This window comes from Apteryx rowi, unplaced genomic scaffold (genome assembly GCF_003343035.1).
Source record: "Apteryx rowi isolate R43461 unplaced genomic scaffold, aptRow1 scaffold_12, whole genome shotgun sequence".
Taxonomy (NCBI): Eukaryota; Metazoa; Chordata; class Aves; order Apterygiformes; family Apterygidae; genus Apteryx; species Apteryx rowi.
This window is the reverse complement of record NW_020447419.1, coordinates 3,719,002-3,743,153: the sequence shown is the minus strand read 5'-3', so window position 1 is coordinate 3,743,153 and position 24,152 is coordinate 3,719,002. Positions and strand designations below refer to the sequence as shown.

Sequence of the window (24,152 nt, the reverse complement as noted above, 5' to 3'; positions counted from 1 at the left end):
ACCCACACCCACCCACCGTGAGCAGGGGCAGCACTGCTGCAGGGACCGGCCTTTCTCCAGCCAAGGCAGGATACTGACTTTCCTCTCTGCCACCTTGGCTGATGGTCTGTAGCCTCCTTTGGCACATGGGGTGCTGCAGTCATTGACTAGCCTGCTGCAAGTAGGTGGCTTGTTTTCTTAGCCAAGTGGCAACCCTGAGACTGCAGCTTCAGACATATCCCTAACACTACAATATCCCTTTTCTGACTGGCTTACAGGAAGCTTGCTTCAGACAATCTCATTCAGCCACTTCACTGAAGCATGTAACACCTCTCAGCATCAGTAGTTGCTTAGGTCATGCAGGGTGAAAATTAGGTCTTTCATCTTAATGTCTGTATATTCTCTGTAGCAGATCTTGAAAGAGTTAGAACCGTTCCAGACCAAAAAGGATGCTCTAGAGGAGCAAATGCTAAGCTATAGCCCTGCATCCTGAATGTCTGGCCTAGGCAGAGACTGCTGTGAGCTGGATCTCTGTGGAGAACTTGGGGCAAATCCCATGAGAACACTTGTCCGAGGAACTGCATGTTGCTGTTGGGCTGCTTGTGGCAGTCATTATCAGTGTGGGGGCTGATATCAACCAGGTCCCATGCTGATAGTACATACATAGTGGCAATTTTGTGCCAGCTAGTGCCTCTAGCATACAGAGGCACTCAGTGGTTTCCATACATAGCTTTTGTGTTAAGATTTTTCTAGCAACCTACAGCACTTCTATCTTGGATGCTTGTGATCACAGATGCTGTTCCAGAATCTAACTGGGCTAAAGAAATTTATTCAGCTTTCTGCTCAGGCCAGGAATGAACAGAGGAATCTGGTGGCTAACCCTGTAGGGAAAAGCTGCATGTGGCTCAAAACCCAAAATATTGGGTGAATACAAGCTTAATTTTAAAAATAAGTAATCCTCTTGAATTTCTGAAGTATTCAGAATGTAAGCCACAGCTTCCAGAAGTTCCTTGAGGACTTGCTCTCTAATGCCACTGAGGTATTGGAAAATGTGACCTTTAATGGAAAGCCATAGTAACAATATCTTCTATCGCACTTCAGAATAGAAATGCTGCTTTCAGTGATGTTTTTCCCATCCCCTTGTTTTATAAACTTAATAGCTTTGTCACTGTGCTGAGAAATGTGATCTTCTATAGTTTGGCTTTTCTACTGGGGGGTGAGAAAATACATTCTTTAAAAATGCATGGGTTATTGCTAGTTCTGGTGCTTGGCTGGAGCTTTGGTGAGCTAATTCAACTTACTAACCTGGTAGAAATTACTTACTTTCATACTGAGCATCATTTCAGCCCATGTAGATGCTTGAATCTGCTCAGTGAGGGCTTCAGTGAGCCCCAGAGCCAATGCAAGGATGATGGCAGGAGAGTATGGCTGGAGCAGCAAGTAAGGAGTGAAGGGTGGTGCCCCTGCTTGTCTCTTTTTGGCAGAAATAAATAAAAATCACATCTCTTTCACTGGTCTTTTCAGGCTCTGTTGTTTGAGACCATGCATTAACCCTGCATCTCTTATCTTGCTTCTGGAGATACTCTGCTACTTCGCTCTGCCTTTTGTTAGATAACTCTGTTTAGAGTAGTTGCTCTAGACCTCTTCTGTCTTTGTCCTAATGCTCTGTTGGATTCTATTATGTTTTAATGACTCTAACTCCTGAGTCGGACAGAATATTTGGACCTTTCAACGAGCATCTGACTTCTTCCCTCTGCCCCCCACAGCTTTCCAAGCATTGGCCATCCCCTTGCCTCAATGGACTTTACAGCCTGTTCTCAGAAGCCCAGAGGAGCTGGGGTTCCTTTGGGGTTACTGCTTATATTTGTAAAGGATATATGCAAAGCCTTGTTTCCCTGAACAGATAGGAATGAAGGACAGGAGGTGGTTTTCTGTACGGACACTCAGAGCGGTTCCCAACAGATCTCTGACCATAAGAGAGTGATTTGGGGCTTCCTTTCTGTGGCAGCCATGTCATCCAGTGCTTTCCCTCCTGGTGCCAAGAAACATATGTTGCTGCAACCTAATCCATGGCCTGTTATTTTTGACCAACCCCAGTGAAGTTGGCCTTTTTTGTCCAAGCATTATAGTTTATGCCCCCCAGTTTCAGCCATTGCTCCATAAAGAAACTTGATCGAGTTTTCTGAAAGGAACCTGGGGTTTTCTAGTAGGTGGGGAGTGTGACTTTCCACAGAGTTATGTTTATTGGCAGATCTCACACTTCTCATTGATGCTTCCTCAGGTTCAGTTTGTGTTTCTACAGGCTTAGTCACTATAGGCACACTCAGTACAGCCTATTTCCACTTCCCTTACTCTGTCTTTGCCTGGTGCTTTTGGGGAGTTCCTGTCTTAGGCTGTAAATAGTCAAATGCACATTTCTCTGCCTCCAAGCTGGCCAGAGCAGAGCCAGCTGTTCCAGGGATGCTGTAAAGCTACATTAGTGCAGCACTGTATTTGAACTAGCAAATCCTGCTTCTCAGTAGAGAGGCTCGTGTGTCCGCACCCGTGGATGTGGCCATGACTTGAAAGAACAAATGTGCAAAGCTGCTTGGATATGCAGAAGAATGTGACTGGTTGATATTCCATGTGTTGGAGTGGCTGGTCATTTAAGAGGACTAGATTACGGTTGCTGCCCTTCTTTCTTTCCTCCTTTCTAATTATGCCTAATTCTGTCAGTGCCACACTCTTTTTACAGGAAAAAAATTCTTATGATTAGTGTTGAAGGATAAGCTTTATGAGTCTGGAGTGAGGGCATTTGAAGCATCTGTTAGGTCACAAATGCCAAGTTACTTGTTTGCTCTGAGCCTAATGAAATTGGTGAAACAGTTTGTGAACAAACAGGGAGCCAGGAGGCTAAGCTAGTGAATGGCAAGAACATGCATTATCAGTAATACATTTCTTAGCTTTAGGAACTTCAGTATAGGAGCATAACTGCTTTTGTGACCTATAATGAGATCTTTGTATCTGGTCAGAGGAAGAGCTTATYGAAACGGTTGGAGCAACTAGCAATAAAGAACTTCCTTGAGGATTTCAAAGGCAGGTAGTCTTGTTTTGTGCTGCTCAAGGCAAAAATAATGAACCCGCTACAGCCATCAGCTCTTTTAAATGTTCACAAAACTACTACTTCATGGCTCGCCAACAAATCTTGTGCGCTGATTATTTTTTGTGGCAGGGTGTGAAAACATTTCCTAAGGCGCATGTACCTTTTTAATGGGTTGCCCTTTATGTTACACTTAACTGAAAGAGAAAAGAGAGAGAGAGAGAGAGAGAGAGAGAAAAGAGAGAGAGAGAGAGAGAAAAGAGAGAGAGAGAGAGAGAGAGAGAGAGAGAGAGAGAGAGAGAGTGTGTGTGTGTGTGTGTTGTGTGTTTGAAAAATGTATTGAGCTCTCAGGTCCACAAATGTAGACTTCCATTAGCTCCTGTGTCTTCTAACAGCATTACTGCTGTGTCAGATTAATAACCAGCACAACTGCAAGTCTGGCTTGATTTCAGTACTTATTTATATGCATGTGATACCTGCTTTAATTCTTTTTATTAGAGAAAATATATTGAGTGACCCATTTATTTCTTAGTCAAGTACATCTATATGTCTGCTGAGCTTTAGCAACAGTCTTTGTCTTTCAGGAAAAATATTCTAAAGAATGATATTATGAAGACATACAGATTACAGGTTTTTAACACAGCATGTTGTATGTCCTGGAAGGCATGTGCAGGAATAGATATATGGTGTCTTTTTTTTTTTCCTTTTTTGCTCCTTTAAGTCTTTCGAAAGAGTTTTAGTAGAAAACAAGCTGCATGGCCTTTCTCCAGCTCTCTCCGAAGCCATCCAGAGCATTTCTCGCTGGGAACTAGTCCAAGCTGCGCTCCCACATGTGCTGCACTGCACTGCAACGTTGCTGTCCAACCGAAACAAGCTAGGTTAGTGCTCATTTGAGTTTGGTTTTCCCTGTTATTGAAGTTAACAGCCAAAACATCAGATTGATTCTCAGGGTGCCACACAACAAATTCTAAATCATATGTTAGTTCATGCTGTGGGTTACATTTCTTGATCTGTTCTCATTTATAGCAGGTAAACTGGGAGAGCTTCCCCTGTGAAGTTAATGGACTTCTGCTAGCCTTAGAAATCATGAGCTTAAGAGTCAAATTAGTTCAATAATGTTTTGCTAGTTATTTTCCAAATTTACTAGAACTAACTTTTAGCCTAAGCCTTGCTACCTAACAAGGATGGGAATATGTATTTCTTTCAAGACATGGTGCAGTGCCCAATTGCAGCAGGTGCTTTTAATAACTTCAGTACTTCTCCCCCCCCCCCCCCGAATAAAGTAGTTGATTCTCAGTTGGGATTCTCAGCAGAAAAGCCAATCAGTCACTTAGGATAGGGCCAGGTCCAAATCTAACATACTTTACAAGTCTTTTACTGATTTCAGCAGGAGTTTGCATCATGAGGCACACTAGTAGGGAATGTTAACAGGACACAGTTCTAGCAGCGCTCGCTTGCATTTTGTTTTATTCAACAGAGTCAAACAGACAAGGTTTTCAAGCCAGCATCTTTTAAGACCACTGTATGTCTATGCATGCAGTTGCCATGCAACTGACATTTCAGGGATTGAACTGCAAGTGCTGTGAAGTAAATGGAGACTTGTGAGTTAGGAGGTTTTGAATACAACCTAACAGAATGCTAGTACTTTTAATGGTAGAACTTTAATTTTCAAGATTGCATCAGGAAGTTGGATGGCCAGTTAGTTTCCTATGCGGCTCAGAAATTTTCAACAGTACCATGAGTGGAAAACCTGTGAGATACTGTGGTGCATTTTTCCATCCAGGACATCAGGATAAGCTTGGAGTGGCTGAGACAAAGCTTCTTCACACTCTTCACTGGATGCTGCTGGAGGCCCCTCAGGACTGCAGCAATGACCGGTTTGGAGGAGACAGAGGTTCCAGCTGGGGAGGAAGCAGTAGTGCCTTTATCCACCAGATTGAAAACCAGGGATCACCGGGACATCCCCGGCACAGCACCACGAATGATGATGATGAGAATAACAGAAGGAGGTTCTTCCAGAACTCCATGGCTACAGTGGAGCTCTTTGTGTTTCTCTTTGCTCCCCTTGTCCACAGGATTAAAGTAAGTGGAACACTGGTAAGGTACTTGTGGGGAGACACCTCTGGGAAGGGAGAGAGAATGATTCTGCCTTTGGTTGTTTTAAGTCCTACAACTGACCAGTTAATTCAGCCTACAGCATACCTCAGCTACAACTGCAGATGCTTTAACACGTTGGGACAATACCACCGCCATAAGGAATAGTTTCAGTGACGTGAGCAATCATCGCAGCATCAGGCAGGCACAAAGGCAAAAATATCTGAAGTGAAACATTTTCATCCCTCAGGAATGTCAGAGGTCTGTGGCTCTTGTGAAGTCTTTGGGAGCTTGAGACCTGCAGAAGGGATTGTGAGCTTTAGCTTGCTCCAGTGATTCTGTCATTGCTCAGAATTGCCTTGCTAGCTTTTCTGGGATTCCACCATGGAGCTGCCACAGAGATTTGTTGTTGTTGTCATTACTAATCATCTTGATGCTAATTACCAGGAATGTGTGATAGTGGTATAAGCGTGGCAGTGGCAGAGGTAATTAAGCATTCTTTTGTTCTGAAGTTGGAAGCAAGCTGCAGGCTTCCTGCCTGCCAGAGTCCCTCTCTTCATTTTATGCTGAGTGTATCAGCTCTGCAGAGCTGTGTAATGAGATGTTTTCTGCGTGCTCCGGCTCCTGCCTCCTGTCCTCAACATCTCTGGAGGGTTGCCTTTCAGCCTTCACGTTTCCAGCTAGGCCTCAGAAGAGAATCTGGAAAGTAGGTGCTCAGAAAAGGTCGGGGGGGGGGGGATACAGACTTGTTTGAATAGCCTCCCCGACCCTCCTCTCCCCCCCCTCCCCCAACGTCTTTAAAAGTGTGCTTGACTCCTAAAAGAGACATTATAATTGACTGCACTGGCAGGACAATACTTGTACAACAGAGCACACTTTGGTATAAGTACTTTGGGATCAAGACAGCCAGAGTTGTGTCCTCTTAGTTGCCCACCCATTTTTCAAACTGTAATGGTCTCTGTTTGTGCGCACATGCGTACAAAGGCAGAGTAAAATCAAGCTAGGAAAGAGAAGTAAAAAATATACATATATTTTTTTTATCCAGTAAGAAACAGTATTTTTCCCTTTGTTTCCCAATAGTTTTATTAGTAGCTAACATAAATATTCCACCTCTCTCTGGGGATGAAGCAGAGTCACGTAGTGATGTAGGATGTTTTTGCTAATCCTGCTTTGTGTGCTGCAAAAGTTGAAGGAGATAAAGTACAGTAGAAGAAGGATAATCTTTTGGCTAGGACACATGAAAGCTGGTCTGGACAGCTAGATTCTTTCCCTACTTCTACTACTGAGTTCCTGTGCAGTGTTGCTCAGTTCATTTAGCCCAAGCATTTCATATATGTTTACTAGTGTCCCAGTTTCACTGTAAGCTACTGAACTGCTGGGACATGACAGGATGAAATGTTGAGTTCTTCCCAGTGCTACACACAGGAGTGTGGGCTGCACTTTGAATAAATGAAATGAAATTGGAGGCAGGCCATGGCTATCCAAAATTGGGTTCCCAATCTTGTTTATATTCGCCTCATTTTGAAAATAGGAAACTAACTCTCAGAAAGACTAATAACAGTATCTCAGTTTCACCTTGAAAAAAAATGTGGAAAATGTCCATGAATCTTTGAGATACTGCAGTGATGAACACTGGAAAAGCCCACGAAAATATGCACAATTCTGTCATGAAAGCAAAGCTCAAAAAAGATGAGGTAAGTGAGGTATGTAACTGGCTCACTAAGTCAGAATTGTCCCTTCTGCATTTCGGGGAGGCAGAGGTCTCTGCAGAATACTATCTGATCAGATAACTAAAATAATGCATGTGCTCAAGGAAGATGATAAATGTTTGTACAGGCAGCCTTAAATGTTGGAATTTCCTGACTTCTGAGAGGATTTGTGCATTTAGCAATGTGTTCTTAATGTAGGCGTTTGGGGGGTCTGGGGAGGGGGATGCATGTAATCCTGTAATATAACAACTGTAGTGAAAAGTGGTGTGCCACCAAAAGCTAGCAGTACGGAACAAAATTGCAACACTTACGTTACTGCTACCACTTCCAAAAATACTGTGAGGTTCTCCTGAGTAAAAATAATAATTAAAAACAGTAAGCTCAGTTTGTGACAAAGCTTGTGAGGTCGCCCTAATGGGAGGCGACTGAAAAAGAGTAGAGAATAGAAGGGCTGGGAAGCTACAAGACCTCAAGTCCTGCCATTCCTTTAGCTCTGTCTGCACCACAGACTTCAACCACTGAGGCTTGTGAAGCTGTGCCAACAGAAGAAGCTGGTGCAGCTATAATTATGCTGCCAGAACTGTGCTATTACTAATGTTTGTTACAGCTCATGGGGGATAGTTGAGCTATACAAACACCAATGATTCCTAATGTAGATTTGACAAGTTTGTTCAAGTAAGTGCATACCTGTATGTTAATACTGCTAAGATTTACCTGTTTGCTAATTTATGTGCTTTTGGCTGCTTGCAGGTGTAAAATGATGATGACACAAGTCTAAGTAGTATCAATTGACGTTTCTCAAGTAGCAATAGTGTTGCTATTAATAACAGCAGTATTGTATACTGGTATTTCATATTAATTTGTGACATGTTTTGTTTCCTCAATTTCTAACTAATATTTTAGTGTTTAATGTTCTTTTTTGGGTAAGAAGTTCTGGTCTCAGACCTTTGCATGCTAAGGTTAAGATGAGGTTGAATACTAAATATAGAATTATTATATATGGTCAGAAGGGACAATGAGACTTTTGACACAGGAGTAGCCCTTTCTCTGGCAGCTTAAGGTCCTGGAAAAAGCAAGCTTTAACTAGTATGGCAGTTTCACCAAAAAAAAAACCAAAAACCTTTTGCATAGCTTTATATTGAGATTTCCATATTGTTTTTTTAATAGCTATACTTGAAATGTATTAATGTCATCTGAGTAGTGTCAGTGGCCACTGAGTTAGCATACATGGACCATAGTACAGCATGCAATATCACTTATTTCTTGTAAGGTCTGTGCCTCAGAAGGACAGTCCCTTCAAACTAGAAACAATGGTCTTTCGTTGGAGCTGGTGTGATACAACCTCTGTATGTCTTTCTAGGAATCTGACCTGACATTTCGGTTGGCTAGCGGCCTTGTTATTTGGCAGCCTATGTGGGAGCACAGGCAGCCTGAGGTTTCTGCCTTCAACGCCCTGGTTAAACCAATCAGGAACATCATTACAGGTCTGTGACTGCTGTGGTAGTAATGTGGCTCTTGAACTGGGACCTCTCTCCCTTGGTTGGCTGATACTGCTGTATGTTATGTAGCCGTGGTATATGAGGACTATGCTAATATTGCAGGAACTAGTTAAACCTTCAGACAGTAGTTTAAGGCTGTTTCCCCTCAGAGTCAATCAACATTTGCATAATATTTAAATAGGCAATGAGAGCGAAATCCTTTGCTCTTTAGTAGAGTTGTTATTTCCTGTTGGCCTTGTGTCTCTGTTCACCATCTGTTCCTTAGGTGCTAAGAAAGGTAGAAGCTGTATCTAGCATGAGTCTGACACCGGTGGGGAAGGCTTACCTAAACTGGCAATGGACCTATTAACAGTGAAGAGCACACAGTCAACAATATAGGTTCTCTTCCTACCTAAATCTGAATTTCACCGTATTATGAAATTAAACAAGGTAGTTTCAGAAGGCTCTGAGGCTGATGACTTAGGGTGTGAATTTGCTTTTGCGTACTAGAAGGGGTTGCTCCTCATTTGTACCTCAGCCATAGTGAGATTGGAGTTGGGTCCATAGGCTTCCCAAACCTTTGTGTCCTGTCTAGTTCTCCCATAAAATCTTTCTGCTGTGACATTATTAGACAATAACTTTGCATAATTCCTACAAGTTAGTGAATTGTAAATGTAGTGGGTATATCACTGTGGCATTGCTCGTTCTCAGAAGCACAAAACCATAATTTTCACTGGTTAGCTAAATCAGATTTTTCAAATGTGGCAAGTTATTTTGGATGCCATCATTTATTCTGAAGGATTTGCAAGTCTTTGGGACAGTCCAGAATTAGAAAGACTCAAGTCTTTCAACTGATTTGAAATCGTCTTTGATATCTAAGTCTACCTTTCTCCAGTGGGCTTCATCTTCTGGAAATACAGAATAGGATTTCAGCGCTGAAACTAACAAAAGCAATTAGTCCTAAGTTTTCTTGAACCATTGGAATTTTTTATGTGGGTCTGGGATGTGATCAGAAAAATCTTTAAAGTATAACTTCAGGAGTAAAGTCTGAAATAAAAAATATTCTGTTATGTTTTAAAAACATTTTCAGTAGAACTGAAATAGAACTTGGAATGAGGTTCTCTATGCTGTGGGAGATCCTGATATCTTAGCATTTTTGTCTCAGTTTGGGACAAAAAAGGTTAATTTACTTAAATTTTCCTTCAAACCAGAAATGCAAAAAATTCTACTTCAAAAGCTTTACAGTGTTTTGTTTGGAGAGAGTTTGATAAGTTGCATCTGAATACCTTGCTATGTGGCAGGATTTCACAATACATTCTGTGAGATGTAGACTAGAAAAGGAGATGAATGTATATGAAAACAGGAGGAGGAAGATCCCCAAAAGACACATACTAGGAAGACACTATTTAATGTTAAATGGACTTAGTATAACATTTAAATTCAAATTTTGTTTTTAAAGGAACAAAGACTTTCTGTAAATGATGTTGTTGATAACACAAGGAAAAGAATTGTGGAAAAATTAAAACGATCTGTGTTTTTGTTTTTGTTTTTTTCTTAATGGTTGCAGCTAATGCCTAAGAAGTCTGATACAACATAGAGATGCTGTTCTGTTTTGTTTTCCTAGCGGGCAAATGGTTTATCCTTTCAGTTGGTATGGTTTAAACATTAGAGATGTTTTCTGAAATAGCCGCCTCCTTGTTTTCTTTTATCAGCTAAGAGAAGTTCTCCTATCAACAATCAGAGTGTGACTTGTGAATCCCCTAATCTGGACACTGGACATACAGAGGTAAACTTAGTGCTAAGGATAAATGAGCTAACRTAGGAAGCTGTGGGGTGGGGGGAAAACAAAAATAAAATTGGGGGGGGAGTGGCAGGAGTCTTTCTCGTGCAAATATTGAAACAGCATTTGCAGTTATTGCCCCAAATTACTCCATGTTCAGAAACTGCAGTTGCTTCTATGGCCCACCTTCCTACTTGCTGTTTCTCACAGTTCTCCAGAAGGCTCCCAACACTGTCTGCAGAGAAACCAAAGGGTATTGAGTATATTCATCAGGATCTCCTTGGGCATATCTTAACTTACAGGGTTGATGCCTTATCTTACTTATTTTTGGAGGTAAGAGCTATGTCTTACACCTGTGCCTGTACAGTGGCTAGCACTTTGAAGTCCCAGACTTGACCAGATTCTCATGGTATTATGGTGTAAGTAATAGTCATGTATAGACACAAAATGCAGTAAGAAAACTAATATGGAAGAGATTACAATGTTTATATACCAATTTCCTTTTATTAAAACTGTTCAAAGGGACTGCAAGTGGTCTGCGAGACAACCCAGCCAGATTCTGTACCTCCAAAGGCTGCTGTTTCAGCATGTCATCATGGAAATTCTTTGGATGGAAGCATATCCTCCCAAACCTCTCAGGAGAGAGGTGCCCCGCATCCCAGGTACAAAACCCTTCAGCAGAAAGTTAGGCTCATATAACCCAATGGTGGCCTCCACAGAAGTCCAAATCTTCAATCTGCTGTTGTCTCTACACCTTGAAGGCATTGGATGCTTAGCTCAAGCTCTTAATTTAACAAATCTCAGTTCTAACACCTGAGTGATGAACAAGGTGGTGACACTTGATATTCAATGCCACTTTCATTGGAGAAATCTCCAGTTGGACTGTTGTGACAGTTTCTTTGGTCTTTTTAATATGTTGTTTTCTCTTAATTAAAGAGACTAAAAACCTGCAGATCCAACCCTCCCTAGCTGGATTCAGCCTCAGGTGGCTAGTATCTTTTCTGGCTTCCTTCTTCTTTCCCTTTAGCAAAGGAATTTTATGTAAGCTTCTCTCTGTTGCCTTTGTAATGCCTTCTCTGCATCCTGCTGTTTAGTCAGCTTTCTGTACGCTCATGACCAAAGGAAAGAGACTAACAGAAAAGCCTAGTCACACAAATATCTTCCCAGTTTGCCATACAGAGCTCAGGCCAAGGTTTTCCAGCATGTCACTGATAAATTAACCTCTCTATCTTTACCTGCCCAAATCTAGAGTAGAGCCAGATCTTCAGTAGTGCTGGACACTCACTAGTGTCATGAAGTAAATGAAGGATGACTGCTTAACACTTTCAGGGGGGTGGAGAGGGAGGAAAGTCTGGCTATATTTTCAGGTCTTTATGGATTTAGGAGTCTTGCATAAACTCCTCTGGAGAATTTTGGTTCTGGTGCTTATCTCCTTTGGGAAATGCCATATCCACAACACTTCAATATTTTAAGAAGTTGCTTCATTACAGAAACAGAAGAAATGTGGGATGGAGTAGGATTCTGAAAATAATCTAGAAATGGCTCTAACTGATTACTCAAAAGAGGTTTGATGCACCATTTCACTGGTGGAAAGGGCAAAGCTATTCTCTATGGTTCTGATTCCGTTAGGAGGCTTCCCTTGGGATTTTTATTATCAGACCTGCTGCTAGTTCTGGGTCTCTATTAGTTTGTGTTAATGTGAGCCAGTGAAACTGAAGTCGGGCTGCTGGTTCACAGAATTGCCTTTCTATGTGTGAACACTACTGCTCAGAGCGTGCACAGGCGTAAAAGAAAAATAAGCAGCCTTTTAAGAAGACAGAATCAGGTGATCAATTTGTCAAGCTCGGTCTGGTGGTTGCTATGGAGATGAAGCTTCAGACAGGCTTTGAAGAGCGCATCATTATGTCTCCTCATTTGCAGGACTCGTTGATCAATTAAAAACTGTACAGGGAGCTTTGGTTGCCAAGCAACAGACAACTGGGGAGCAAATGTTTACTCCACTTGCCGACAACAGCCACAGTATTCCTTTTGTCCTTGGGCCCAGGGTTGAAGGAAGGCTGCCTTCCGCTCCCTCTGCAGTCACAGGCAACCAAGAGCCGATTAAATGAACACTAGGTTTCATTCTAAATGAAGCATAGATTTTATTTAGTAGTATCTCAGACGCTTCTTAAGCAAATGGCTCATTCCTCTGATCCTGGGATCCCTGCTCCTCTCAGTGAAATTCTCCATTGACAGATGATACAGTTTAACACTGTGGAGTAATTAAATCCACAGCCCTTTATTCAGCTGCTGCCTTGAACACTCTGCCTTGGAAATAGACTTTAGTGACAAATATTTCATAAGGAGGTCATACCTTGCTTCAGGCTGTGTTGTGCCTTGAGTATGCCTATGCCCTGTACAGGGGAGCATGAAATACTGTTTAGATGCAGACACTGATCTGGGTCTTGCAGAATGACCAGGGAGCTATGAATCATCGTTTACATTTGCTATTGAGATAATGAGCTTTATTTCCATTGCTGGGATACTTTTGAGTATCCCAGCTATGCTTATATTTTTGTACAGGCTGCATTTATTTGACACAAACTTGACTGTAACAAAAGCAGCTTTGCCATTAGTCTTATGGGGGATAAAAAATTGATGGTATATTTCTATTTATCCTTGTTTTCTCCTTCCCAATTCAGTTGTTGGGGGTGGAGGGGGGGGTGTTCTTTCTTCTAAACAGCTCATCTCAAAGTCATCAAAGTTGTTACATTTTTACCTTGAATACAGCACTAGGGGAAGAGCATTCAATCTACGGACTGAATGTAGTGATATATGCTGACGCAGACAGGCTGGTCTGCAATCTCCAGATGTCTTCAACATTGGCCTGTGGGGCTGGCAGCAAACCAGCTCCTGCAGGTTTGAGTTCTGAATGCACATATTCCTTCCAGACCAGCCTTCCCCCCTGCCCCCATTGCCAAGTGTGTAACATGGAGAGACTCATGTGATTCCAAGTGGTATCAACATTCACTGCACACTTCTTTCTCCTTTGCCAGGCCTGTACCTGCATTGGATGTGCAGGGTACTTTGTAGCACTGGGCAGCAATCCAGCAAAGCACTTTAGCTTGTGCTTAATTTTAAGCACTTAGAGGAGTTCCACTGAAGTCAGTATTGCTGCTTGTTGTCTAACAGGCTGCTGGTTTGTGGCCTTGGACTCCTCTGTTCTGAATGTGGTACCCAGCTGGAGATGGGGTGCCCTGCCAGTGTCGTTTGCATGTTTTTCAGCAGAGCTGATAATATAAATGTTTTTTAAAAAGAGAAATACTTGGTGTTCTTGTGATGTCTCCCAAATGCCTGAGAATACAATTCATGGAATTGCTATTGATTTTTATAGTCTAAAAATTGCAGAAGTACCCAGTTCACAGGGGTGTATTTCTAAGATACTGAGCAGAGATATTTAGGAAGGAAGGGAGGGGAGAAAAAAAAAAGACAGGTCTTCAGCATTCCTTGTCCCCCAGCATTTCACACCTTCTTTTGCCATGCCATTCTCATTGCTCTGACAGATTGTCTCCTAACAGCTAGGTACAGAGGGTGGATCAGGCCAGTTGTACTCTACTAGGAGAGAAATGGGGAAAATGGTCTTCCGAAGACTTATGACAGGGATGGTTAATTCCTTTCAGAGCTTTTGTTTTGAGGCTATCTATGAAATCAGACATATGGGTATTGCATCAGTTAAAGTCAAATCACCTTTGCAGTCCCTCAAAGTATACAATCAATGCAACATATAAATGACGCCAGGGATTCTGCTGTAAGCACCTGGCTCCAGGAAACAGGCCTTCAGTCCTGCAGTGTTTACACCTTAATATAGGCCTACAAAGAACCTGTTCACAGCAAAGCAGAATGTTGTCAGCAATTACTGTTGAGTTGTTGGCAAAGGGATTCATTTGAGACCAAGCCAGAAATTGCAGGTTCTCTGTATATAGAATGGCCTGGGTTTAGTCTTTCGTTTGAGGGGAGAGAGGATTAGAAGAAGTATAATTTAATACTTGATAGTTTCTGTGTAGGGATGGTAGTGTTTTTAGGTTTAAAAAAAAAAAAAAAAAGTTGGGCATGTTATTGTAATAAGATTGGCTCTGAAAGAAAGATATGATCCCTTGGAAAGATCCTTGATCTCTGGAATCTCTGGAGTCTCATTTTTTCAGGCTTACCACAGACATCTTGCTTTTGCATGCACTGAGTTCAAGCCTACAGACTACAATACCTCAGAAATTCCATACTAGAAACCATCAGGGAATGACACCACCTAAAAGGCCAGGAAAACCATAGTGAAGGCTGAAATGTTGTCCTGTTCTCTAGCACACCTTGGCGAAGAGAACTTCCATAACAGTAGCTTTTACTTGCATAAGATGCATAACTGGATTAAATGATTAATTAATTTAGCTGTCCTGCCTGCTTGGTGCATGCAAGTGTAAATATTTCCTTAATATATATTACTAGTATCTGAACAGCAGATGATCGAGTTGTCTGTTTACAGCTAGACAAATTATTCACTTAACAAAGGTGCTCGAGGGTTATCTTCAGACAACAGTTTAAGAAAGCAACCCTATCCAAGAAAACGCTTAACAAAGCATGTGCCTGAGTTCTCTAGGGACCTAAAAGCTAAGTGTCCACGTACATGCCTTCAGTAACACTTCCCTCCATCGGGGCCCGAGTTCCGAAGGGTCAGTTTCGTTGTCCCTGTAAGTTCAAGCAGGCACAGCTGTGTAAACAGCCTGGTGACTTCTGCAGACAGCAGGAGAGCAGGACAGCTCTTGATGAGTGGCCAGATTCTCTAGGCCTGTTAGGAGAGTTCTTGGGTCTTTTGGGGTGGACAAGCTTGTGTGCCAGGATAGAACTGGCTTCTAGCTATCAAAGAAAAACTTGTGATATCAAGAGTGACTCCTTTAGAACAGTTGGACGTGCAAACCTGATGCATCCTCCTTGAGCAGTTCTTTACTCACAGAGCCGAGTATCTAGGAAGGCTTTAGGGGCCTGAAGACTTTCTGTTCACAGTTCTACTGTTTCTTTTGAAACAGGGTGTCTGTGGTGATCCCACCATGCCAGAAGTCTCGCTATGCCACATACTTTGATGTGGCAGTGCTGCGCTGTCTGTTGCAGCCGCATTGGTCTGAGGAGGGCACGCAGTGGTCGCTAATGTACTACCTGCAGAGGCTGAGGCATATGCTACAGGAAAAGCCAGAGAAACCACCTGAGCCAGAGATCACTCCCTTGCCGAGACCTCGCAGCAGCTCCATGGTGGCTGCCACACCCTCTCTGGTGAATACCCACAAAACTCAGGTAAGCAGCTGCCATCAGTAACAGTAACTGTTGTGTTGACACTGGGAAGTTGTGGTTGGATGACTAGTGAAAAGCACAGCTTTGGTAAGGGTTAAATTGCCTGCAGGTCAGATGTATGCATTGGTTCAGAAAAAGACCCTTATAATGATGAGGGTTTGGATGCAGAATCTAGCTCAGTCGGAACTGATGATTGCTAGAAGCTTGTGGGTTGGTCTGAGAGAATTAATCTAGGGTAAACTGTGATTAAAAATCTGAAATGTGGGAATATCTTAATGTGGTTGTCAGAAAAAAATCATACTGCCTTTGCATTGCAGCATAATGCTCAGGACTCTCCAAGCTCTCTTTGACATAACCCCCCAGTAGAGAGAAAGGGAATTGTGCTTGGTACAGCACCGGACACTCCACATGACCAATTTTATTAAAATCTTGGAGCAGATTTTGCAGGCAGTGACAGTGAGCAAAACCTCTCTGTTATTCTTATTGCATAACTTATACCTTTATATTTGCCACCAAAATCCCAGTGGACAAACTGTCCTGATAGGTGTCAACTTGTTCCCCATTTTGCTAGAAAAGGAAGCCTGGTCTCCTGAGCTTGATACAGTAAAGGGGTTTTTATTAGAGCATAATTTGTTTTTTGTTTTTTTATTTTGGGTAGCTCACTTTTAATCTAGGGATAAAAAGGGGATGCTGCTGAAGCTGCAGTTAATCTCCTCATTGATTTGTGCTACTTCTAGGTTGTGAACTCTTTTCCTGTCATGGATTTTTAACAGCAGATTCTGACTTACTAAGTTGGCAGAACTGCCTTACAGAATTTAATACAGGTTTCTATCTGTGCCATCCGCTATTTTCCATTAATGTTGCTGTCAAATGTTTTTTCAGTCAGAATCCTCAAAACTTTTGGTGTTGGTGTTTTTTCTTAAAATCCTTGCTTTCAGTATTGTAGAGAGCTGGCAGTTTTCGAGCTGTCATTTTATAAGGGAGAGAGATGGAATATCTTTTTTCCTGTGCAGCCCAGATGCTCATAAACCAGAAAACAAATATAAATAACATAACTACTGTTAGTATTTTTATTTTAAATCTCAGGATTTTATAACCATTCACATGATTTTTGTGAGGGCTAGTGGTTACTCGTGGTCTTAAAGTCTTGGAAGTGGCAGTGCTGTTTAAACTATACTATATTTTAGTGTCATTTCTATAAATTGTTGCCTGTTTYGTCCCTGTGAAAGCTTGACATAGTGCCTTAAAGGCCAGGTACTATTCAGTTTTAATCTACCTTTGCATGGGGATTTTATAGGATTTCTGTGCATGTACAGAAAATCCTCTGTAATATTATCTCCTAGAGGCAATGCCAGTTATTAGAACGGTACATTAGAAGATATTGCTGTAAATATAGTTCACTGTTTCCGTACGTGTACTGTCACTTTGCCTTTCCTCTGACCAACTGAGTTATTTTGCACATAACACTGTTGCTACTGGTGGAGCAGGGCCTGCGGTCAGTGGTTCTCAGCACAGCAGCAGCATGAATGGAATTGTCCTCCATAGGCACCCTTTGCACCAGCATTGTGCTGGTTTTTCTGCATATAGTGAGAGACTTTCCTCCTTTCACACACTTGGCTATTGCTTGCTTTTCCAGGCTGTTTCTCTTGCTCTTCACTAACATTTTTCTGTTAAATCCATTTGGCAATTCCACTGGGTACTTTTTAGTGGTTAATGTGAGGATTCTGTCCAGGGCATTCTTCCCTTCAGGGCTAGATTTGATTGCTTTTGGTAACCTCTGTGTCAGTCTTGGGTATTTTTACTGTATTTCATCAAATTGGAATCCTGTTTAAAAAGGTTTCCAATTTATTAAGCAGAACAGCTGTGATGGAGGAGGTGAAAGGGTCTTCCATGCAGCAGAAGTTTCAGCTCATTCTCCCTTCTTTACAGCACTGAAGACTGAACACTGTACAGCACACAGACATCTAGCCCCCGTTTCATCCCAACTAACTGTAGGCACTTAACTGAGCTTCTTAAATTAGGACTTGCATCACTCAAGGATCTCTGCTAGTCAGAGGAGAGAATACCACCTCCAGAGGGCAAGCCAATATTCATAAGATTTGTCTTTTCTTTGTATCAACACAAGGGGTTTTATGATGACTTTACCAACTCATCAGTAAGAAACAAGGGATATGCTGGAAACCTGCATCTTCAGTCTGCATCTTCAGTCTAGAACTTAAATTCCTAACCAGATGTCATCATTTTTGTTCAGTTTGATGCAAGTAAAATTAATGTTTTTCCAGTAGGAAATTAAGTTCTCAAAAAATACTGGCACTCACTGTTCAATGGGATAGTTTTTAAGTGGCAGCCAGAAACTGATTAAAGACAAAAATAACTGCATGCAGATCAGATCAGGAACAGAGCAGTAGAATTTCTGATAAACTGCAGAGCAACAGGAAGAATGTGGATTTAACAGGTCAGCTTCCTGCATCTCCCTAAGTCTCAGCAGAAGTCTCACACTTCTTGTTGATGTCTGTGTGCCTGAAATCACATTTCAAATATAATCTTGGGGTAAACAATTTTGGATCAACTGTTAAGAGAACCCAAGAAATATTTTCCATTCATTGCCTAGTAAATTGAAGAGCAGAGTAGGAAAAGATTCAATGAAGTGCGCCAACAATCCTTGTTGCAAAGCAAAAGGGGTACTGGATGAAGTGTGAATAAGATCAATACTGGCTTCCTGCAGAAAGTGACTTTTATTCTGAACATATGTTAGACCTGGCAACACATGATAAGGAAAACCTGCATTGCACCTGTATGCAGTGAATTCAGCACAAGGACAGGTCTAAGAAATGAAACCCTTGGAGGCTCACAAATCTCTACAGTCTTGCAGTAACATTGCAGGGGCAAAGAGCCAAAGCATAAATGAAACGCAAGACCAATGCAGCTGTAATGAGTAGCTGCAATGCTAATATAAAGCCAGGAGTCTCAAGTGTAATACCTTGAGAGTTGAGAGAAGTATTAATGAGCAAGTATCTGCAATGTCATGCAAAAGCAAGGCAAAAGCAATAGAAAACAGAAAGAAAATCATCTAGAGTAGCAGCCCCCAAACTATTTTGCTTTCATATCCATCTTATGCATGTCATAAATGTCACAGTCTACTGCACAGATGTGGTAGCCACATTTTTAATCAGTCTTGAACAGGAGTATTAGCTTAACTTATTAAAATAGGTCATATACCGCACTGTAGAGAAAAGCTGATTCTGTAACTCATTTTTAAAGTGTTTGCTTGATACRTACACTAAGGAGTTTTCAGAGCTGGGACCATGTCTTTGTGTGTTTGTGCAGCATGTGTCACAGTAGGCCCTAGTCCTCACTCTGTCCTTTTGGTGACTATTAGCCACTTAATAAAACACTGCTTTAGTAAGTAACAGACAAAGGTAATGAATCTGAATTTAATTCATATGAAATTTTTTCCAGCCAGAAGGAGCCAAAGAGCTTTAAAAGCCAGGAATCAAGCTATATGAAGTGTTGACCGGCCTCGATGTTGAGAGAGGCCAGGGCTGATGCCTGATTTGCTGTCTATTGGGTTTTGCATATGGCTTCTTCCCTGAATCTTTAATCATATTTGCATAATGGTTTAAAAGCATACATTGACTGACTCTGACTGAAAACAACTGTGAAGAAGAATCTTTTTCTTGTGTGTCTTCTTCATTCTTGCATTGATAAAATAAATTGGAAGGATTTAAGGGTAGTCTTTGACTAGTCGGAAAAGTCTTGGAAGAACATATGGGCTCCAGTATGCCAGTACTGCAAATACTGCAGCTGATGCTTAACACTTCTGCTGCAAAGACTATCACTGGCTTTCTCTGGACCTTCGTATGTATAAAGCTGTACATTCGTGGGTATTGCAGAGCTGGGAAATGGTTAGGCAGGATGTAAGCCTCCTATATTAAAGGGGTCACTTCATCTACCACTTGCATATGGCTGTCTCTGGATTGAGAGGCAAAAGGGGTTTTAACATGATCCAGTTCTTCAGCACAGCCTTTCTGATGGGGACGCAAGGAATAATAAGGAAGAATAGCATCTSCATTTGAAACAAGCTGATATTTAGGCAGAAGAAAATTATCCTGAGGGAATTTGGTCAGGTCAGCTGCACAAACATCTCATAAAAAGTAGCATCAGACCTTTAATGAGAACAGATGGCCAGGAGCTGAGTTTATGCCACCTTTTGCAGCAAAGCCTTTCTTTACAGTAGGCAGCTGTAATGTGCCTGGCTCAGTGCAGAAGGGGTGTAGAGTGCCCTCTACTGAACAGTCAGTAAATTCCTCTCAAGGTTTTTGCTGTCTTGGGTTATTCTGTGCTATAGGAGCTTTCACACGTATGGGAAGAGAACTGTGATGTGGACAAGTAATCTGATCCTGGAGCACTGTTATTGCAAGTTAAGGTTGCTCACTGATCTAAAGTCTTAGGTTTCTTTAGTGGGTAAATAAAGTTGAAGGTGAGTGTTGCCTCACTCCTGTCTCTCTTCCTTCCCCCAAAACAACCCATGTGGCAACAACAAAAGGCTKGCAACTTTGATAAGAAGTCTTGTACTTGTGAAACTGTATAATGCAAATATTTTTACAAATCAAGTATTTCTTGAAGGGGCCTCGCTGCTTATTGCAATTCAATTCCAAAATATATTATTAAAGGAATACATTATTAAGGGCATAGTTTCTTGGATCCTAAACAAAGTACTTTAAAAATTGCGGCCATTATGATTCCTTGTAAATGTAAAACAAGGCCTCAAGGAGATCATCTGCCACCCAAGGTCATACCTGGGCTCAGAATCAGAGCAGAGCAGACCATGATTCTTCCAGGCCGCTAGACCATATTGATAGCAACCCCTGTGGCTTTCTGTGGCAGCACAGTGGCCTATATTTTTTCGCATGATGACTAGAATATTTGATGAYGTCCATAACTTTAGAAGCCTCTAAACCTTTTTGTTTTTCTTTAAATGTAAGAATGAAGTTGTGTGTGATGAATTGAAGGGTCTTTTCATCTAYAACCCTATTATGACAGGTCTTGGAATAAGCTCTGTTTTTAAGTTGATTATCCTCTATTTCTCCTTGTGCTTATTGTCCTCTTTTGGGAGCTGCAGGATCTTACAATGAAATGTAATGAGGAGGAAAAATCACTGAGCACTGAGGCATTTTCTAAGGTTTCACTGACCAACTTGCGTAGGCCAGCAGTTCCAGATCTCTCCACTGACCTGGGCATGAACATCTTCAAAAAGGTGAGTGGAAGAAAACTCTACCTTGATTTATCTGTGATTCAGCACCTGAATATCTTGATAAGTAGCAGCTGAAGGTCTACTTGGACTATGCATTTATGCTGTATTTGAGACTCACGTCTCTTTTCATTTAAAGTAATTTTGTCTGTTATTACATAGGTTTTTATATGCATATTCCAACCACAATACTTAAATCTTTATGCAGATAACTCTCCTGTTGAGACTGAGCTGAAGGAAGGTACTCAAACAGTGCTGTTTAACAGCCAGATTTTTAAGTGCTGTTGCTCACTGTAGGTCCCACTAGTTTAGTGAACTTTTTCTGATGTTTTTATCTCATGAAGATCTGGATTTGCAGCCATCCAAGATGCTTAGCACATTTTTGTGGATTGTACAAATCTGGCTACAGTCTCAGAATGTCATAAAATTATATAAAGGCATCCATACCCTCCTGGGGCATGAGTTCCTTAAAACACCTGTATGGTCCCAGAGCGCAGATAGCTCCTATCAAGGTGAATGACCAAGATGAAAGTCTTAGAGTGGAAGGTTACAGCTGGGCCACACACACTTGTCTTGTTCCCTCAAATGGTAGTTACATCCCTCAAAGCCACTACCTGCTCTCATCTCTGCTCCTCTTCCTCCTGCAGTTTAAGAGCCGCAAAGAAGACAGAGAACGTGAACGCAAAGGGTCAATTCCTTTCCACCATACTGGGAAGAAGCGGCAACGAAGGATGGGGGTGCCCTTCCTACTCCATGAGGATCATCTGGATGTCTCACCCACTCGCAGCACCTTCTCCTTTGGCAGTTTCTCTGGAATTGGAGAGGACCGGCGTGGCATTGAGAGGGGAGGATGGCAAACCACTATATTAGGTGAGACATTGTTATCTCTGCCCAGGTTTTGTGCCGTTTGTGCTCAGAGAACAGCAGAGGCTCTTTATTTCTCCATCAGTCCTATTGCCAGCTTATGTCCTTGGCTCTCTTTGCAGCATTACACACCTGTTTGCAGAAGTGGCAACTGTGCTGACAGCAGGCCTTGAATGACTTACATTTTAGCTCACTTTTTCTCTGAAAATTACCATCTTTGCTGGAAAAACTATTGGAGCAAGCTGTTGTCATGACTGTGCCACTTGAATGCACTTTCCCTCAGTGGTAGCAGGCTTTGGACAATTGCAGTTTAAAATTGATTCAAGTAATGGTTGCATCCTCTTCTAAGGAGAAATCTCTGCAGAGGCAGCAATATGGTCATTAGGACTATGGCAAAAAATATTTGCAGTTTTCCTCAGGTGAATGTTGGATACAAAATAAATGGGGTGTTGCCTCAGATATTGCTAAGATGCAGTATTTAAATCTAAATATTGCCTCCCTAAGGCTTCTGAGTTCACTGAACAGCATCTAGGCATTGTTTCTGTTTCACTAACTTACTCCTAAGGACATAGATTTTCATCCTACTACCCGCTCTTGGGTGTTGTAAGCAGCAAAATGATTGTCTAACCCTATGGTGGAGCCTTCTCATGTCCACTTGTTTAGATGGCATACTTCTGCTAAGCTCTTCATTATGAAGACATGTCCCTCTTTGGGACATGTGACAATGAGCTTATCCAAGTGAATTCTTAAAGTTTCGCACACATTTTTTTCAATGGCTAATATTTAGACACTTACAGATTTGTTCAAGAATAGCAAACTTAGTTTCCAAAATGCTCCTTTCCGTACCTTCAGCATTCCAAGAAGTTTATTAAATTTTGGTCTCAAGGGTTCCATCTTCTTGTCCTGGCTTAACTTTCAGTTGTTTCCTTCCAACACTTCAGTGAAGTCATGCAGTTCAGGTCTGATGGTCAACGTATCCTTCCTAGTTCAGTGACAGTTCACCTCTTTCACCAGGATCTTCTAATATGTAACTTACTATATTCCTGCAGATCTTCCTTTGCTTCAGCAACCCCCATCCCAATATACGTATTCTCTTTGGACAAGGGGAGCAAAAACCAAATTCCTATAATTTGCCCCAAAGCAAGTAGTCTTTCAGCGTTGACCAGTCTCATTTTCCCATAGCTGCTGGCGAGTAATGGTGGGAGTGTGTCTGTGTCAGCTAAACCAGTGTGTGCTGAGGTGAAGAGCCTTGTGGAGARTTTGTACAGTCAGTCTTTATGTTGATGAGTTCCCATGAGCCATCCCACTGGAGTCCGTTTAGATCTACTTCACAGGGTCCTGGAAGGCCTTGATTTTAACTAACTCAAATCCTTCAGTTTCTAACATCAGGTACTGTCTTTTGCCTCCAAGCACCTCTCAGATGTGTAAGCTAAGTATCGATTTCTTGATTTCACCCTAGGAAAGTTTACCAGACGGGGGAGCTCTGACACAGCAACGGAGATGGAAAGCCTCAGTGCTAGACATTCACACTCTCACCACACCCTGGTCACTGACCTGCCGGACCACTCAAACAGCCATGGAGAGAACACAGTCAAAGAAGGTGAGCTTAACACAGTGAGAAAGAAACATTTTGCTGGAGTATGAACTCCAAGAAGCTGAGAAAGTGTTGCTGTTTCCATGTATTAGTATCTGACTAATCTGCTTGTGTGTTGTTGTTTTTTTCCTGTATCTCTTGAGTTCTTTCGTTTGTTCTGTGTAGAAATATTTTTCCGAGCCTTTCATCTTTATCTGGTGCAGTTTGCTGAAAAATTTGACAGCCATCAGCTGGGAGAAGTACAGGGTTTTTTGCCTTACCCCACACAACGCAGCACAGGAGTTAAAGCAGAAACGTAATGTTGGCAATGTTTGTGATTTCATGGGGAGTCTTGTGGTATTTAATGTCCCTTGTCAGTCCCTAGCTGCTAGGTTGTGCTCAGAATCCCACTTTTCTCTTAATTTCCCTGGTTCCCAATAGAAGCCTACTTTTGAAATTTCCTTGAAACCCTGAAGTGTCCCTGGGGCCTGTCTGTCTTAGAGCCCTCTGCAGAAATAGCGATGCCAGCATGACCACAGCGGGAGAGCCCCCAGTGGGATGAAGTGTGCTTCAGATGGAAGAGGTTTTCTGTTGGCCTGGCAGCTCCACCTTTGTGAAACAACATTAGCCAAGAGGAGGAAAGCTCTATTCTGTCAGCAGAGCTGTTTTCACCGGGGGCTTTGCTGTCACTGCTCTACTGCTTATACAGAATGAGTTTGTTTTCCCCCATGTAGATAGTGCTACTGGCAAAACCTGGTCATAGAGATGAGGCCACACTTGCAGTATGGCCTAAGTGCAGCCTTAAACCTTGATGGGGGAGCAGGCATCACAAACCCCACCGAGCAGGGCACAGTCTGTCTCTGCGCAAGCTGTCAGACAACATACCCAGGAAACTGCAGATGCACTCGCATGATATGTGCCATGGTCTTGGGGGCTCCCAAAGATCTGGGCTTTTTTTAGCACAGAATATCCGAGTAGGCTGAGAGAGGACAGATTTGCATCAGCTCTAATCTAGCACAGGCACATCTCCTT

At 42.0% G+C, this 24,152-nt stretch overlaps 1 protein-coding gene across 2 annotated transcripts in view; it reads left to right on the top strand.

Annotated features, from left to right (window-relative positions):
• The window catches only part of UNC80 (unc-80 homolog, NALCN channel complex subunit), a 140,433-nt gene that overhangs the window by 6,028 nt on the left and 110,253 nt on the right, over positions 1–24,152 (top strand). For both annotated transcript variants that reach the window (XM_026088569.1, XM_026088561.1), the window contains exons 3-11: positions 3,780–3,936; positions 4,842–5,140; positions 8,222–8,345; positions 10,052–10,125; positions 10,642–10,781; positions 15,174–15,435; positions 20,555–20,689; positions 21,331–21,553; positions 23,007–23,147. In XM_026088569.1, coding sequence (XP_025944354.1) covers positions 3,780–3,936; positions 4,842–5,140; positions 8,222–8,345; positions 10,052–10,125; positions 10,642–10,781; positions 15,174–15,435; positions 20,555–20,689; positions 21,331–21,553; positions 23,007–23,147 — 1,555 coding nt within the window. The remainder of the gene's footprint in view (positions 1–3,779; positions 3,937–4,841; positions 5,141–8,221; positions 8,346–10,051; positions 10,126–10,641; positions 10,782–15,173; positions 15,436–20,554; positions 20,690–21,330; positions 21,554–23,006; positions 23,148–24,152) is intronic.